Source organism: Lissotriton helveticus, chromosome 8 (genome assembly GCF_964261635.1).
Source record: "Lissotriton helveticus chromosome 8, aLisHel1.1, whole genome shotgun sequence".
Taxonomy (NCBI): Eukaryota; Metazoa; Chordata; class Amphibia; order Caudata; family Salamandridae; genus Lissotriton; species Lissotriton helveticus.
The window spans coordinates 434,426,237-434,445,121 of NC_136069.1; the positions used below are offsets into that span (position 1 = coordinate 434,426,237).

Consider the following 18,885-nt stretch of genomic DNA (forward strand, 5'->3'; position numbering starts at 1 on the left):
GGTAGTGACATTTTTGAAACATTAAGAAAAAGTGTGAATTGGCAAAAGGGACTACCAGCCTTTTCCCCTGGGAGAAATACAGTCAGAAGCAGAAAAAGCTGTGATATTTACTGATTTAAATAGATTTCCATGGGGAATGTTATGGCATATGCCGTAGTCCCTGAAACAATGCTGTTATCTCAAAAGAATAGACCATTTCAAGTAATCCACAATTTGGATTCTTCAAGTTATGTTTTTTAAATGCCTGGTTCCACTAAATCTAGGATCCCTGAAAAATGCGTGCAGCATGACCTGATTTCCAGCCTGGTATGGGATGAATCTATCCCACAGCCTACAGCAACAAACACGTTCATTGCAATTTCACTTAGGGAGCTGCGTCAAAAAGTAATTAAAATGTTTCCAAACACTTATTACAACAAGAGCTATTTTCTTTTCCAGTGTTACCCAATTGTCACACGGAATCATAGTTACTAATTTCGGAGGGAATCTGCAAACCCAATGTCGGGACTCTATGATTAAGATGGAAAAAAATGTTACAAGAGAAAAATAAAATAAATATGTAGGAGCTCTCAAGAAGCTGCCTGATTTGTATTGCACACAGCAATCAAAGGAAACAATACAAAAGTATTTTAGTCAAAATGTCCCGGCGCTGAGCAAAAAACCACAATCACAGAGGAAAGATCGACATAGACAGAAATCAGAAGACAGATTAGAGTTGGAAAAGTCATGTCTTGAGCCTTTTCCTAAAGGTGAGCAGATCCTGAACCTGTCTGAGGTCCAGGGGAAGGCGGTTCCATAGACCGGAGGCAACCACCTGGAAAGAACGACCTCCGATCCGAGCAAATTAAACTTTAGAACAGGAATCAGGAGTTGAGTGGAGGACCTCAGAGTACTTTGGGGAATGTAATGAGGGAATCTTTGTCTAAGGTAAGGAGCTCCAATCTGATTAAAGGCTTTAAAAACCAGAATCATAGCTTTAAAATGAAATCTTTTCTGAACAGGAAGCCAATGCAGGGATGACAGAAGAGGGGATACATGAGTCCTAGGGGCTGCCAGAGAGATGGCCCTAGCCGCTGTATTTTGGATCATCTGCAAGCGAGTGATTAAGTAACTGGAAAGTCCCAGGTACAAAGAGTTGGCATAGTCCAGACGCGAGGTTACCAAAGCTTGGACAATGGTTTTTCTGTGAGGGACAGAAAGCTGGGGCAAAAAGTTCTGCGCCATTATTAAGATCCCGAAACAAGTCCCAGCTACAGATTGGATCTGGGACTTCATAGAAAGCATAGCATCTAGTCTTACTCAGAGGTTCTTAACCATAGTCACGGAAGAACTGGGGGGTGGGGGGGGGGGGGGTGGGAGGACAGGTTCTGCGGCCACCAGCTGTGCCATGTCTCGCGGGGGCCGAAAAAGATTATCTCGGACTTATCAGGATTACATTTCATTTGATTATCTTTCAGCCACGAGAAAACATCATAGAAATGCAAATGATCATTTCATACAATGTGAAATGGCAAACTTTACTTGAATAGTACAATCACAACTGACCTTGCTGAATATAGTAATTCCTTACTTAAAATCACACAAGCTAAGAAAATATTGCTCATATAAAAAAAAAAAAAAATCAAGATCCGCAGGGGTAGCTGGTCCAAATAGAATGCCTATCGATGTTGTCAAATGAGACCCCAACGCCACAACTATTTTAAAAAATTCAACAAACAGGTCTAACCCCTCCTTCATGGAATGGGGCAAATACACATCCAATTTATACAAAGGGGCAAAAGAAAACACTAAAAATTACCCACTCGTAGCCCTTCTAGATTCTGAAGGAAAACTCTTTAGTAAATACCTGTTGGATGCGCTTCACACCAGGTTAACGGAAAACAACCTACTTTCACTAAATCAATCTGGATTTAGATCTGGCTGCTCTATGATTGACATCGATTTAAAGCTAATTGTGGTAATACGTTAAAAAGGAAACTCAAATTATACTTATGATATGTAGATTGCTCCTCTGCTTTTGATAAGAGTGCTCCTCTGCTTTTGATAAGAGTAAACTGGAAGAGTTTGGGGGTTAAATGGTCTAAATCGGGTGTCATTCAAAGGCAACTAAATTTTCCGGTATCGCTGCACAAAAACCCTTGGCTTCACATTAAACTGACCAAAAGCAGACTTTTACCAAAAATCACTACCCTACACGGTCTTAAAAAAAAGATGTATCCTGGCCCCTTAACGGTTTCTCTGTATATCATTGACCTCACATTGTGGTGCTCATTATGATGTCGGGCGGAATCACTACCTCCTGACACCGCATTGGTCATCGGTCCGACCGACACCCGGTCGGTGGTCCCGACCGTCCCATTAGGATGCGGCCAAACACTGTCCACAGTTGCATTCCTATATTATACTACGGGAGCATGCATTCCGGTCGTAATGCATGCTCCCATAGTAAAATGGGAGATGCGGTTCATCCCTGCACCCCGTGGCAGGCACTTCCAGGTACCTGCCACAAGGTGAAGGGATCAACAGGGGTTATTTTAGACAGACAAGGGGACCCGATGAGTAACTAAGGACCCCGGGTGTCAATTATTTTATAGAACAATGGTCCTTAGAAAGAGAGTACAAGGAAAAAATAAAGTATAGACCTTGATGGGTGCTATAAACATTCGATGTCCAGCCGGACAGGGAATTTTTAATGTGCAATGTAATCAAAATAGCAAAAATGAGAAGCGACAATGGTCGCTACCGCTTTTCACGTTACTATTACCACCGTACGTGACACACGCATGTGATTCTGCACAAGTTTTTATTGCACCGCGCTATCCAGTTCCTTTCTTATCTTTCTAAACACTCCTGCAATTATAACGCATGGCCATAAACCGTTGTTTTAAAGCACTTTACCGACATTTTCTTCGTTGAATATCTTAGGTTGTGGTACCCTTGTTTTTCTCCCCGTTTCTTACCCCTACAGGCATTGTGGTTATTTCCAGGCATTTCATTGTTTTAGTCCTAATGATGATCCCTGTATTCAATGAGCTTGGGATCGAAACGTCGTCGACAAACTAAATAGTGCCACTGTTTTTCCAATGTGTATGAATAATGTGGTCACTGTTGTGGTTAGCTTGCTTTATTCCATGATCAGCTCAAGCTACCAAAGCTCCAGTTTTGCCTGAAATCCTTCATGTTTTGTGTTTAATGTTTGCTCATTCCCTGTCTGTCGTATCGGGTGCAGGATTGGGCCAGGCTGTATTGTTGTCGCTTCTTATTTTTGATATTTTGATTACATTGCACATTAAAAATTCCCTGTCCGGCTGGACGTCGAATGTTTATAGTACCCATCAAGGTCTATACTTTATTTTTTCCTTGTACTCTCTTTCTAATGACCATTGTTCTATAAAATAATAGGGATCAACAGGGGGGTACCATAGGTGCCCCCCTGTTGATCCGACCGGAGGCAATGCACCCAAGGTGCCCCTGCTGAGAGCCCCTAAAAGAAGCTTTCCGGCATGGAAACCATGTCGGACACAGTCATCATAATCCCAAGAGCTGGAAGGTCCGCCCTTTAGATTACTTGCCGCATTCAGACTGGCCGACGGGCTTCAGCCCATCGGAAGCCAGCTGGAATGACCAGTCGGATTTCTTTCAGACTGCCTCAATCAAAATTAGGTGGTCGGAAAGGAATCCAAACGGCGCATTACGATGCGGTTCATTAGACTTCGACCGGCCGTTGGAGCATTCCGAACCACATCGTAATCGGCCCCTGTATCTCAACCATTAAAATGGTCTTGTACCAAAACTATGCAATAAGCCCATCCCATACCTACCATATACCAATGATTTCATTTTATTCTCGCAAACTCCATCAGGTTTGCAAAACCCTCTATCTTATTTAGCAGATTTTAATCAAAACAAGTGATCTACAAACTAATCTTAGAAAAACATAAGTAATCTCCTTTGGCAGGTCCTGTCCTGGAAGTGACTGAAGTTGACCATTGATGATAACCCCACAGAACACCTAATATGATTACTTAAGTGTAACAGTAGACAAAAAATCATGGGTCAGATGACACTGCAAACAAAAGGAGGAAGGCTAATATTATAACAAACTCAATTAAGAGTTTCTTCAGCATCTATGGAGGCTGGGCAACTATCAAATACTTTAAACTAATCACCTCAAAGCGGACACTGTCTCTTATCCTGACTGATGCCACGTTGTTTGAGACCAGCAGTTAAGTTACGCCTCGAGCTACCAATACCATGATCATCTGGATGATGTTATAGGGCCAAACTTGAAATATATTTGCAATTGTATTTCAGCCAATGAGAATTTATTAAAGCGTATAATTTTTGACGAACTTCGCAAAATCGAAAGTTCAAACTAAGTGCTGAGCCCAAGTGGTATAGAAAAGACAGCTTAAAAAAAATATGTTGTTAACAACTCTTGTGAAAATCCATCTCCAGGAGCATATGTCTTTGACACGAATGGCCCTCACCACCAACGACAGATACACTGATTTGAACATTCTAGAGAAATATGAACACACAGATTACATAAACGAAACACAAACCAATAAAATTCTGGAAGATCTAACCTTTAGCTTGGATCCTGCTTATAAAAACAAGCATTTAAGATTCAGTCTTTTGAATATTCCATTAGCTCAATTTGAACATCATGGAACACTCTGTGTTCTACCATCTAAACTACCCAGACTTTGTAGGTATGAGGATGAGACAACTGAACATATTTTAGGTCTGTTAGATATGAGTAAAAAAAGATTTGAAGTTGTCATTTACTGCAGTCAAGAGTCCGACTACTAGAATAGCAATAAGATACTGCTTCTCTTCTCAATCTGAACACTCGGTGTTCTACCATCTAAAATACCCAGACTTTGTAGGTATGAGGATGAGACAACTGAACATATTTTAGGTCTGTTAGATATGAGTAAAAAAAGATTTGAAGTTGTCATTTACTGCAGTCAAGAGTCCAACTACTAGAATAGCAATAAGATACTGCTTCTCTTCTCAATCTTATCGTCGTTTACAAACAGATTTAAAGTAAAGTGTACAGATGAAGACTTACTGATTATGTTTTATTTGCATAATTTAACTGGATTGTTTATTTAAAACTATATTTTATTATTTTTATGAAATGAGAAAATACAGCATCATAGTAACTACCATTCCTCAAACAAAACCTTGGTTTCAAGTTCATATTTTCTTCTACTTTTTGCTTTGCTTTCTCCCAAACCAACATATCTTTTTGTTGTCACTGCCATATGAAGGATGGTTGTGAAAGGTTGATGGATACGTCTAGCAATTAACACATTTTCCACTTTGCGTGGATTCAGATACCAGAGTAATGTAAAAGAGCCTTTTCTCTAAAAGGTGCTTGGTTACATTAACAACAAAAACCGCCTGCTTTTTGAGCGATTTCTTTTATTGTGAATTACTAACAGAATATTTACAGTCAAATGCCTCCTGACACAAATACAGGTTTCCATTTTAACACAATATCAATACCCTCAGTATGTTCTCTCTCTTTTACCTACTATTTATAAGCAATTATTTAAAAAACAGCATAGTTCGAAACTATAAAGGTTATGGACAGCATTAATAGGATTTTAGAAATTTACAAAATTGTATTTACAGAAAAATTTGCTTTTTGGAAAAAAAACATTTTTTGTGCCATATTTTCGAGGATCAGATTCCCCTAACAACGAAGAGCGTACAACCACTATTTATTTCCTAATTGCTTCATTTTCACCACCCACGCCCCTATTGTGAGTGTGGGTACCAACTGTGTGCGCCACCTTTGAAGTAATAAGGATCATACCTCTGTCATATAATAATTTTATTAATTTGGGAGCTAATCGAATGGTCGGATCACATCTCAAAACTATCCACCATATACTAGGAGCTAACTCAATCTGCCATGCCCTCACCAGGTACTCACATTTATTTTCAGAATTATTGAATAGGGACAAAAAAAACATATGACATGAGACCAATTTGTAATCTCTAAATGTTGCTCTGATATGAAATGAATATGCTAAGAATCTTTTGTAATATATGGTTTTAGGAAAATTCTGTGTTTGTTGGACATGTATTTGGCATATCTACACAGGTCTATTGTATATATCACTTGTAAGAATTATGAATCATGTTTATTAGGAATCAATAGAGATATACATATAAGCCCACTATAATTGTGCCCACTCACTTGTCAGTTTGATAGTTAATATATGTCTTTTTCCTCCCCTAACCCCCCCTTTTTTTTTTAAATTATAGTGCCAAAGACGGGTCACCTGATGAAGGCTTTCAAAGCCGAAACGCGCGTAGTGTGTCACCCACCGCTTTGCCTGTGTGCTACCTACCACGTTGCCTCCATCATCTCGTTGTATGCTCATCTATGTATTTGTTATGTAGTTTTTAGATTTGTCTGTCAACACTAATTGAAATATCCATTGATTATCAAATATATTGAAATTTATCTATGAAATGTCTATTTATCTTTTTGAAATTGTTTAAAAGAAACGTGTACAAAAAAATATATATATATATATATGAAAAATAAAATAAATCAGAATATATCTATGTATTTGGTTAATTAGTACTAAAGTTAGTGGGCTCACTCAATAGTGGTATTCATCTATTTAGTTTCAGTTTCATTCACTAGTTATAGACCTTTTCAAATAAATGAGACCAATTTGTGACAGCCCCTGAATTACATCGAAAATGACGACATGACAACCTGGGGTTAACCTGGGCTAAAAAATGTGGGGTCTATAGAGATGTCACTTACTACAAAAATAACTATCTGTGCCAAATGGCTCCTCTCAAGATCTTATGATGCAATATATTAAAAAACATCCCACATCTTTTTAGTTAACTCCAGCCCTTCATACTGCTCCCATTTATCAATTGCCTATTGCCAGAGATAGTCGCCCTTTGTGGAGGCAAGCAATCTTTTCCATTCTCCAGGCCTCTTACGGTCAGGCTTTTCCATTAATGCGCTGAACAATTTTTGACTGCCCCATATCTGCCCACTCTCTAAATTGTTATATATATTGACTAAAATTCAAAAGGTGCAAAAAATCTCCTTAAACTAGTTCACAAATTTCCAGCAGACTATTCTACTTTTCTCCAGTCAAAATATCAGCTACCCTCCTGAAACCAACTCTCTATCGTTTTTGCACTATAAAGTCATCCAACTTAGCACCGGAATCCCCTACTAATTCTAACAAAAGTGTAACAGCATTAATATGAGAGATAGCGTATCGCCTATAAAGATCCTTACGCTTCGTAAAAATCACCTCAGACCTTTTGTAGCAACCTTTTTAGGTGATTTTGTTCATTTTAGCACATCACGGATATCATATTCATTAAGAATCAACTGTAAGAAAATGTTCTTCAAAATATCGCCTAATCTAAGTTTCACATTAAACCTGGACATATACTTTGCAAAAGTGCCAAACCACCATTCTCCAATTCTTTATGTAAAGTGCCTAGCACTAATCTGGCAGTCTTATTCTGACAAATGAATGATGCAAATATAGACTACTTTCTTTAAAAAAAATGCTGTTAAAAGACACGGAGTCGCTGAAAAAAGAACCCTCCCTAAAATGGTTAGAGGAAGCGAGTGCCACTGTGCAAACATAGCTTGAATTTTTTTAAGTAAAAGGGCAAAATTGAGATCATAGAAATCCTCAATCTTTATAGAGTAAAGCCCAAATACCTATTCAGCTAATCATTTCCCCAAGAAACTATATCTGAGATCAATCTATCTGAATTGCAGCTGCATAGAATTACGGTTTTCTTTTTGTTCATTTTATAACCCCCTAGCTCCTCATACAACGAAAAAGTCTCAAAGGCTTTCTTTCCCCTGCAAGCATCTCTTAGCGTCATGAATTAGCATGATATCATCGGCGTATAATTTTCTCTTCTCCATCTGTGCTATGGGAGAATAAATATCTCCATTATCCATAATCGTAATCGCCAATGGCTCAATAAAAAAGCAAACAAAACCAGAGATAAGGGTCACCCCTGCCAGGTGCCACGATGAACATGTAATCTACCTACCGCTATAGCATTTATTATGATATTGGCTTAAGTGTTCTGATACATCTTATATATCAAACCCCTGATGCTGGGAAGGAACCCCAAACTTGGCTTTAAAAAAAAGCATTTCCCAGATCACAAGGTCAAATGCCATTTCTGCATCTAATAGAAGAACTATGGCTGATGTATTATTAACTGAAAAGTAGTCCACCGCTTCAGCTAAATAATGCGTATTTGTGCCTAGCTTAAGTCCAGCAATAAAACCAACCTGATTCTGATGAATCAATTTTGCCACTATTAAATTGAATCTATTAGCCAATAGTTTCATAATTGTTAAGAATCTGAATTCAGCAATGTAATTGGACAATGAGAGTTTGGCTCTTCACCATATTTTCCATTTTTTAAAAAGCGAACTATAGTCCTCATACTAAATGAAGCCAGTATAGGAACGCCCTCCAACATTACATTGGCTACCAATAAGAGATAGTCGCCAGCACTTCTCAAAATTATTTTAAAAATTCTGCAGAGAAGCCTTCGGGCCGCATATCTTACAGTTCGAGAGGCTTTTAAACACGTCAACTAGCTCCTCTTAGAAAAAGGGTAGACAATATTTTCCACGTCTTCCTCGAATACAGGAGATATTTAGCCTCGCTTAAAAAGTCCTTAGCACATCTTTATCAACCACTTGATTCAGACTCTTAATCTCTCACTAAGATTAGAGCATAATTTCACGAAATTTCCCCTGTACCTTGCGCCTAACCCCAGAACTGGGCAGTTCAAAGCATGAAACATGTTTCTGGCGGCTAGTCCTCGTGCCTGCCATGCTAAAAATCACCCTGTAAAATTGCCCTCTTCATAAACCTTCTCCATATGAGCACAATTAAATGCACCACACTTACTATAATACAAATCACTTATTGCTTGTTTGGCCTTGTCCAGTGCTTTCCTATTTACCATCGATGGATGCCGTAGAAATCTATCTCATCTATCCTGAACAGTATTTTCCCAAATCTGCTTTTGTTGTCTACCACGTCTAGTATTTGCTGCATCCTTCACTACTATCACAAGTCCCCTTACTTACACTTTTAGAGCATACCACAAAAATTCCTTCATCTCCTCTTTGCACATCCGGACCCATCCTTCCTCCTGCAACTACTGTTTATTAAAAACCCCATCTCCTGATTCACAGAGCATCTTTCTCCACCAATACCTCCAGGGTACGCATTGCTTGATCTGAAATAACGTTAGGGAGCGTCAAATGACCCTTAAAAATGTTTTTAATAAAGAATTAATACGAGAAGAACTATGGAATAGTCCAGAGAAACATATATATTCTATTTTTGATGGAAAAGCAGCTGTCCAAGGATCAATCAGTGCAACGTTTTTTTGATAATTTTGTAAAACCTTCGCAACTTAAGGCTCCAACTGCTTTTTCAGTATTACTGAGGAATCTATTCTAGGGTTCTGTAAAAAATGTAAATCCCCTCCCATATTAATCTTCTCTGAGACTTGCAATAATGACTGAAAATGTTCCTCATAAGTCCCAGCATTATCTTCCACTAGGGCATATAGACTCACAGATGTGATCAGTCTATGTAGTACCAAACAATTCACCCAGCACCAACGGCCATATTTAAGATATAATAATAAATAATAAAGAGAAGATGCAACAAAAGAAAAATACAGTTTAGTCATCTATTCTTGTGGATCCACGATCATTCCTGACTTGCCCATTATGAAAAGTTCTTTTCACTCACTTTTTGGCAAAACAAAAATGAAGACAATTCTCTGCATGCAATATGGTTTCAGATTGTTTTCCTCAAACGTTTTGAATCATGGGCACATCACCTCAACAGGGGTCTCCACTTATATACTAAAGTTTGAAAGTCTGTCTTGACCCGCACTAAAACTGGGCCGTTGTCAATGCCAAAAGCAAATAACGTCATTATTAACAAGGTTTAATAAGGATCATATGTTATGGCATTCAGACCAAAAACACCGTGATTGAGATGATCGAGTGTTGTCCACCTTCCCCTTAGTCTACAATTCTTATTCCCTTCATGTATAGCACAAACATCCATTTATGGGTAGTTTTCGATTTAACTAGACATTAAATGCCTAGATAATGCGATTTAGACTAGGACTAATAGAGGCAGTGGTAAAGGTGAGCTAAAACGAGGTGGTACATACTTCACTCATGGCCTTTTGGAATGCTACAAGCCATGCCTCTGGCATCGCAACATCCTTAACTATATAAAAGAATCTTCTTTTAACTCGGGCAATTAAACAATGTGCTTTTTGGGCCTAATTCTTAGAGAAAATGGAACATGTTTTGTCCCTCAGACTTGCACCCACATGGGAGGAAAACCGATGACGTTCTTAGCACTCACAATAATTCAGGGAGTACACTTAGGCAGCTGCAGCTGTTACAGTTTCTCAGGAGTCCTCACATACATACAAATGTCCACTAACCGAAAGGTGTGAAGTGCCTATTTTTAAAAGGATAAATGTCATGTTACAGTGCATTTGCAACCACTAACTTTACTTTAAGAAGTATGTTTTGCTGTGAAGAAAACAATTCTCCTACACCAGCACCAATTTGTAGGTCTTCCATTGCCTTTCCTACCAATTTATTCCTGCCACTGACAGTATATCTCCCATCGTTTTCAAGGTGTGGAACGATCTGCAAGAGATTTGCGAATACCATGGAATTAGGCATTTTGTGGGCATTCACCGACCTTTCCAGATGTTCCCATCACCAACGTATGTGAGCTGATTCACCAACACACAAATTTACAGAACACTTGTGTGTCACTTCGGTAAGCAAATACCTGTGTGACTTGTGTCCTATATGTTCAGTTCTCAAGTGTCTAGAAGTAGTGACATGAACCGTGTTTCAATTAAAAAACGAGTTTGATTTATTTTGATCACATATTGGATATTTAACAATAGTACCACCATTTTTCAAAAATGTCCACTTGGTTATGAAAAGTATATTACCAAACAAAGTGATTACTTCAGCAGCTGACAACTGGAGGATGATAGATTTTCTTGGGGTCCAGTGGATAAGCCACACCCCCTCTGTACGTAAGCTTTTAAAAATATTGACATCTGCTCCAAGGTGTCCTCCAATATAGCCCCACTTCTGTGCCCTGCATCTTGGTCTGTATTTTAGGAGACCTCATCTTTATGCTTCTTTATGATAGTCTGCCGACTGCCACCTCCACTGATCTTCAATATTATGCAATTTCCCAATGTTATGTGCGCACCTATAGTATTTTTTCTCCTTTACCTTCTGTAATAGCACAATCTTCTGGGTATTAAATCTCTACATTGCACAATCTTGCATAGGTCTGTTTCTTACCCTTCCTCCTTGGCAAACATAACTTAGGACTCTTCGCAAACATGTGGTCTCTTTGCCTAATATCGTTTGTCACCAATTCCATACCTTGTGCTCTGTGGAAATTGTACTGATTAAGCAGAAACCTCTTCCTGGGAGGCTTCATGTTAATAAACAGATGCAGACCAAAAAAACAGTACCTGTTGCTTTTTCTCCAATTCAAAAGTATCCTCTGCACTTGATCTCTAAAGTGTGTGACAATTTACAATATGCCCTACAGATGGCCTAGGCTTTATGATAAACAGGGAGCTCCGTAGTGAGGCCCGAGTTTTATTATAACCATTTCCAGACTATTAACCTGCAAGGCAGTTTAGATTTCCCTTCCAGGCAATGCTGTGAATCCCCTAAAGTAGGTGGGGCGGGCAAACTTTTTATGCTTGTGCAAGTCTGTGGCATGCACCCACTATAAGGAAATCAAAATGTACATGTTTATGCAAGCCTATCCTAACCCTCAATGATAGTAATGGTTTCATGCTCTGCACTTTTTCGGAAATCATCTTGTAGCGCCGTGAGACACTGTTGGTGGTGAAGGTATGCTTTGAGGTTTTCTTACTATAACCACACACCTAGCAAGCAGTTTGGAGATCACCCGGTTGGTGGCAGTTCACTAGCATGGGCTGCTGTATCCAGGGGAAGAAAACTACTTGGAATTGCAATTAAAATTCAGGAAGCCTACTACACAACATAAGGTGGACAGGACACTAAGTAAAAAGTCCCAGGTACCATCTGCTTTCTAGAAGCGGTGTATGTAACCTGCTCCCTAACTTACTTTTCCAACAGTAAGCTCTCTTCAGTCATAGAGCGAAGGGGGTCCAAAACTTAAAAAACACCAACAGTCTCTAGAGGCATAAGCATCTAAATGTAACTGGCTTCAAGATAACAAAGGCAATGTTTTAGCAGCAAGAACATAGGATCCAAGATCCTGGTGATGACTCAACATTGGCAGCCAAAGTGTTAACATTTGTACCATTGTTTTGCACAGGCACGATAAATGCCTTGCTACCTTTAATGATCAGTTTGGAATAAGAACTTTGGAATCTTTTACAGCCTAAGACTTCTGGTTCTCTTCCCAGTACTTTTTTAGAACCTTCATTTGTGCATAAAGAGATTTGCTGTTTCAAATAATTAACTGACAATATGATCATGTTCGACTTTGTGGGCAATACTTTAGCCAGGATCCATTTTCAGTACAGCGATCGCTTTGACAGCTCAACCACAGATGCCATAGGGAAGCTAAAGAATCTTTGTCTAACTAATCTATTCAACACAGTATCCAAGCCAGTAGGCAGCGCACTTTGCAATGACTAGCACATCCTTTCTTACTACCGGGATCTGGGGAACAGCCTACGACTCCCTAAGCAGGATATCAAAGCAGCAGAAAGGGAGGTAGCAAGCTCTTCAAGTCAAAGTGAAATGGAAATGGTCAAAGATGGAGAAATCTTGTACATTCAAAAGGATTTACCAGGTGGGTTAGAAGCCAGCCTGGAGGCCCATTAATAACCTGTATATGAATAAAGACAAATTGTAAATGTGAAGGAATTGCAATTGGAGGACAAAAATTAAGTTGATATCCTCAGATTGATGCATTTGCACTCCTCCCACATGTCAAACTGAAAATTGCATGCATGATGAGTGCCTTCAATTGAACTTATAAAAGCTCCCACATTTCCTTTACAATTGTATTTTTTATATTCGATTGTGAATTTAATTAAATCTTCCATCATCTGTGTTTTACTTGATCAATGTTAGTATCTTTATTTGTGCATGTTGTTTTGCGGTTTAAATCATTGAAATTGAGACTGTCTGGGTCACCGGCTTCCAGTGATGACTCAGTGGGGGGTGGACGGGCTCTGGTATACATTAATATTAATGATTCAGGTGAGGTCCGTGGATTCCAGTATGATTTAGGGGACTGGGGGGGGGGTCACAAAAGTCAAAAGGTTTAGAACCACTGGTCTAGTATGTCTTTTTTCGTGGGAGCTCAAATTGCAGTTTGGTTTCTAGTGGGTATACATTTGGGAGTATAAGCAAAGTGCTTTCTCCAGGCCCCTGTAAATGGGCAATATGTATAAAAAATAAAAAAATAAAAAGAAGAGGACTGCCAGGTGCTAATCCATGTGAAGTGCTGTTATGTTGAAGATAGTAACACTGCACTATCAAAAAAAAAACAATATTGCTTTCTATACCATGGAGGTAACTTATTTGGAGATACAACTTTAACCTCTTAAAAATGACTACACCAGTTTATTTCTGCTAGTGATACTGCAGAACAGGAACCACAACATACCTGGCCAGACTCCGGTATATGTGTGACTCAAAAACAATGAAATACATAACAACAAAAGTAGTTCAAATTGTACTCATGGGAAGATCTATTTTTAACTTTAATCCACCCATCAAGAAGGGCCATTTCAGTTATATTTATGAAAGACAAGAAAAATCTTGAAGTAATGGAATGCATGCTTTCACTGAAACCACATAAAGCAGTAGAAGGGTTAGAAATAATAAAAACAGACTTATCTGAGAGTGAAGCATGGAGGTCATTTCTAAGGGCTTTTACAAGTCTTAACTTGTGTGTCTGTCAAGTAGAGGAATTCCTCGACTCAAAAAAGTTTCCAGTGGCATAAACGAGAAGTGTTTACACCATCATATTTACTTAGAAACTAAAGCGAGCCATCTCTGTACTAATGAAGCGAGGCTGAGGATAATTTAATGCACATGGCTCAACATGCAGAAAGTCATGAACTTTTTGGACACTGGATTAGAGTCCAAAGCGTGGACAAAACGGGGAAATCCTTTTTTGTAGTCGATATTAAAAACAAAAATGATCATACCTTCCCATGAACACTCAATCATAAATGTCATTCATTAATACCCTGGATAGAATTAAATAACTAGGAAAAAGTTAAGGAGAAAAAAACACTCATGGGCAAACAGGCAGCTGTACCCTACCATCTTAACCCTGCATGAAATACCTGGAATTCCTCGAAGAATGAATGGGCTCAAATCAACCCCATCAGGACAATTCCATCAGGACGGAGTTCATTCTCTTCGTCAAAGAATCATCACGTGCCCATCTCTGGGTTGAAATTCTCCTCTCAGAATGTCCCCAACAAAACGTCTTAATGACCACGTGACTTTTCAACCGCACACCACCATAAAATCCAAAGTCACCCACTACCAAATCTGCTAAACCACATCACTCTCGAACAAGGCTCAGTTCTGCTTGCAGCTAAGGGTCCCACTGAAATTGTCAGAGGTAACACCAACCTGAGTGCACCCTAAACGCTGCCAGCCTCAATCGAATGGTGTCATGGGAATAAGGTAGTTTAGCAACAACCCACCTTTTTTCACCCGACTTCTCCTCAAACGGATCAAGCAAAAATAAGGGCATTACCAGTTTTATTCTGGAAACTACCTGAGAAAATGGGCCTGACTGACAAAGCTTTTTTTTCTTGGAGTAACTGAATCTCACCGACCTTGGAGGTTAGTTACACCGGTATGCCTTGGTCAGATTCACAGGTCATTTTTCGTGAATAGTTCCAATGTAAGATATGCCTACCCACAAAAACTGTGGGTAAGCCTTACTCCTAAAAACTCATGATAAAGTCAAACATAAGCCTGGACTATGTTACACCTACTCAAAGAGAATGATTGGTGAATCATGTCTGGCTATTTTGAGGTAACTCACGCGAGCAAGTAATTAGAAAGACCTATTCATAGAAAAGGCTTTGTGAATCGAGAACAATAACATCAAATCAAACCACATCTTCAGCTGTTTTGTGAGCATGGAATATTCACCACCAAGAATTATGACAGGTCTCCACTCTTCTTTGCCTTCACCTTTCTTCGAGAATATCAAAATTACTTTCTCAGTCTACTGCAGTTGTGAACACATTCCTTTTTTTATTGTTCAAAAGTGTTCTGGTGCCCATGTGCTAAAGTTTGCGCTACATAAATACATTAAATAAATGTGACCTGCAATCTAACACATGAACTCCAAATTGCACTTTACTTCTGAAAGTTTGTGTCGCATCACAAACACAAAGCAGTACTTTGCTGTTACGGAAACGTGTGCTTTAAGACACACAGTTTCTAAATGCAGTTTAAATGGAGTTAAGGCCATCCAAAAAGTGCCGTCCAAAGTTCACCGGTGTATAATTCTTTTATAACATAGTAGTATTACATTAGGGTTCAGATCTACAAAATTAAACCCTGATGCATAGCAAGATGCACAATTCCACCCAATACTGTAAGCACAGAACAGCAGGCACAAAAGGAGAGTACTGGAGAGTGTTTTCGAAGTCACAGGACACTCCATCACCGAGTCAAACAAATTATGAAAGGGAAGGGGTACACCAGAGGCCATCACATGACCTTACCTGTCATCCTCGCCATCGACCAGAGGTAACGACTTCAATGGAAGAAGCTGACCAGGACCCGCTAGACTGCCACCACTCCCTTCCAAGGAAGATGAACCGCCTATTCCTGAAATGCCTTCGGCGATGATTGACTGCGGCAAACCGGCCACCGAGTGCTCCATGAGACGCCTTGCATCTGCGATCTGATTTGCCACTGACTGGATGAGCGATGGCGCAAAGAACTGAGCAGAACTTAGAGGTATCTGGTGTGGCATGTGCTGGGACACCGGTACACTGGCAGGATGGTGAGCAACACCCTGAGCCCCGTTGTGTGCAGTGGGGGGCTGGGACATGACAGGTGCGGGGCCCAGACCAGCAGAAGCTGTCAAGTTGATCTGGCTAACAGCGGCTGAGGCAGGGGGAATTGGGCTGACGGCCGGGATCTGCTGATTACTCATTCCTTGAAGCACGGGTTCCAATCCTTGACCCTGGGGTTTTGCGGAAACGGGGGCGTTCTGCGCTGCCATGACCAGTTGCTGAGGAAGACCCTGAGGGCCCATCGGCACCCCCTGGGGCTGAAGCGGCTGCAGGAGAGGTGTAGCCAGAGTGGGGGCACTCTGCTGCATAACGGAGGGAATTCCTTGGTTAATAGCTGTTGGTGCTTGCTGCGCCGTGGAGGGCAGATTCAAGTGCTGACCCACTGCCACATTATGACTGGACTGCGACACAGTGGGCAGATTTAAGGATTGACCCAAGCTGTGACTGACAGGCGTTGCGGGGGGAAGATGTATTTGCTGGGCCACACTCTGACTGCTGGCCACTGACGTGGGCATCATCGTGGGTGCATGTGCAGCAGTCATAGCAGAGGCTGTGGATTGTGCTTGTGCAGCTGTGGATTGCATGTGTGCCGACAGATTGTGACCGGGGGCCGCTAGCCCTGGCTGTCCTGACACTACCGTGGTCTGCAGCTTATGGGGGTGCTGCAAGTAATCAGCCACGCTCCCTGTAACAGTAGTCTGAGCAGCCGACATGGCATGGCTCTGAGGGATGAGGGCGGAGGGAATCTGCTGCTGGGCTGCATAGTGGAGCTGCTGGGGTAGAGTCTGCACAGGCTGTGAATAGGGGGGCTGTTGGTGCACTGAAGGCACGGCCCCCATACTATGACCAGCCGAAGGGTTCAATGGAGGTTGGTAGCTCTGCTTTTGCTGTCCATAGCCGCCTTCAGGCGGGTGCGATTGTGCTGGCAAGGTGGCACACTGAGCCCCGGGCTCCGAGTACCCCTGCTGCAGGCCGGGGCCTTCACCACTGCCAGCGCTCTCCGTATAGTGGCTCAGAGTGCTGCTGGCCGAGCTCTCGCTGGTGCTGTCCCTCTCCTCGGCCGCCTGCCTCACACTCTCCACCACCCTGTGAGGGGCCTCCACAGGCTGCTCCCGCTCGTAGTACTCGGTGCAAGTCCAGCGGCCCTTGCGGAAGGGCTCAGAGCTAGAGTCCAGCTTCACCACCCGGAACCGTGATGTGGCCGCCGCCGTGGCGGCAGCTGCGGGGGGAGGGGGCTGAGTCTGCGGTTGCTGCCCCACGGCCGAGCCCAGCGCGGCGGCCGCCACCGCCTGCGCCACCTGTGCGATGGAGCCCCCGGAGGCCGGATGGGGGGCTACGTGCACAGCTCCAGGGAGGTTGTTCATCATGTTAACGTTCACTCCAGCCATGCCCCCGGGCAGGCCGGCGGCAGGAGGCTGCAGGGGCTCGGGGTGCAGGGGCCCGGCAATGCCATTGATGAGCAGCGGATGAGGCTGAGGAGGGGGCAGGCCGGGCAGGCGCGGCTGGTTGGGGGACAGCGCCCCGGGTGTGTCGGCCTCCTGCAGGTTGCTGAGGGTCTCCTCGGATGAGCTGCGCCCCGGCGCACCTAGGTCCGTAGCCCGGGAGAGGGAGGCGTCCAGGATCTCAGAGGAGGACAGCTCTTCGGTGTGTGACTCGTCCAGGTCGTCGTAGCTTTCCGTGTCCTCGGCGATGCTGTTGTTAGAGCTCAGGCTGGCCGAGGCCTGAGCCGGGGTCACACTGGTGATCTGGAAGCCACTCTTCTTTTTGGGCCCAGTGGTCTGAAGTGGGGGCTGCAGGCCCAGGCTCTGCGGGGGTTGCGGGCCCAGCAGCGGCTCGTCCAAGCTCAGCTGGCCACCCGAGGCGGCTCCCGCGGCGCTGCCCCTCCTGGGCACTGCGGGCGCCGGCTGCGCCATCTTCCTCACCTCAGGTGGGGCCTCGGGCTGCTGCTGCATTGTGTCCCGGAGAGGGCGGGTCGCCCCTGCACTAAGAGGCCGCAGTAGGCTGCGGGCGGCCGGGGCACAGGGAAAGAGCCGAGGTCCGGCTGGGGGAGATGTTCAGGCGCGACGGGGCGGCACAGCAGAGCAGGTCCATCACTGGTGGCCGGGCGGCGGCAGCTGCATGTTGCCGTGCCTCGGGTTCCGCTCCCGGGCTCTCTCCTGCTGCTGGTCAGGCACGGGGATGCTGGGTCACCGGCAGCCGGGCAGCTAGGAGGAGGGGCGAGCAAGATGGCGGGCGCGCATGCGCTCTACTGCCGCAGACATAAAGACCTCGTTCTGTTGGGAGACAGTGAGGCTGACAGTAGGCTGAGAACGGAAGCGGAGGAGGGTGGAACGAGCACGTCGGCGGAAAATACCGAATACTGACGAAGTGTCAGCCGTCAAACTACCAGGTTTCACACTTACATCCTGACCGCTTCGTTTCAGATCGGCTATTTTCGGACATTGTGGAACTGCGAAGGTCGTTATATGACGAACACCTCGTTTTTTTCTAGACCCCCGAGTAACGGAAGTTGGAAAGTATTTTATCGTGTCACAATTTTTTCTAAAAAAGCAATTTCGGATGACAAAATTATTTTTGAATATAAATGATTTTTATAATGAATATAGTCGTAACTGATTAATAAAATTGCACTTGACACGATTTTATTTGAAGGTTTTAGAAGTGTGCATATTTAGTTATGCTACATTTCTGTAGAAAAAACGATTTTATTACAAGCATTGGCAAAGCAAATTGCCTTGCCTATGCAACAGA

At 42.5% G+C, this 18,885-nt stretch overlaps 1 protein-coding gene across 1 annotated transcript in view; it reads right to left on the reverse strand.

Annotated features, from left to right (window-relative positions):
* TSC22D1 (TSC22 domain family member 1) overlaps positions 1 to 18,439 on the reverse strand; it is a 394,387-nt gene extending 375,948 nt beyond the window's left edge. The window contains exon 1 of the mRNA XM_078657305.1: positions 15,838 to 18,439. Coding sequence (XP_078513431.1) covers positions 15,838 to 18,086 — 2,249 coding nt within the window. The 5' untranslated portion in view covers positions 18,087 to 18,439. The remainder of the gene's footprint in view (positions 1 to 15,837) is intronic.
* Between the last annotated feature and the right edge of the window lie 446 nt (positions 18,440 to 18,885).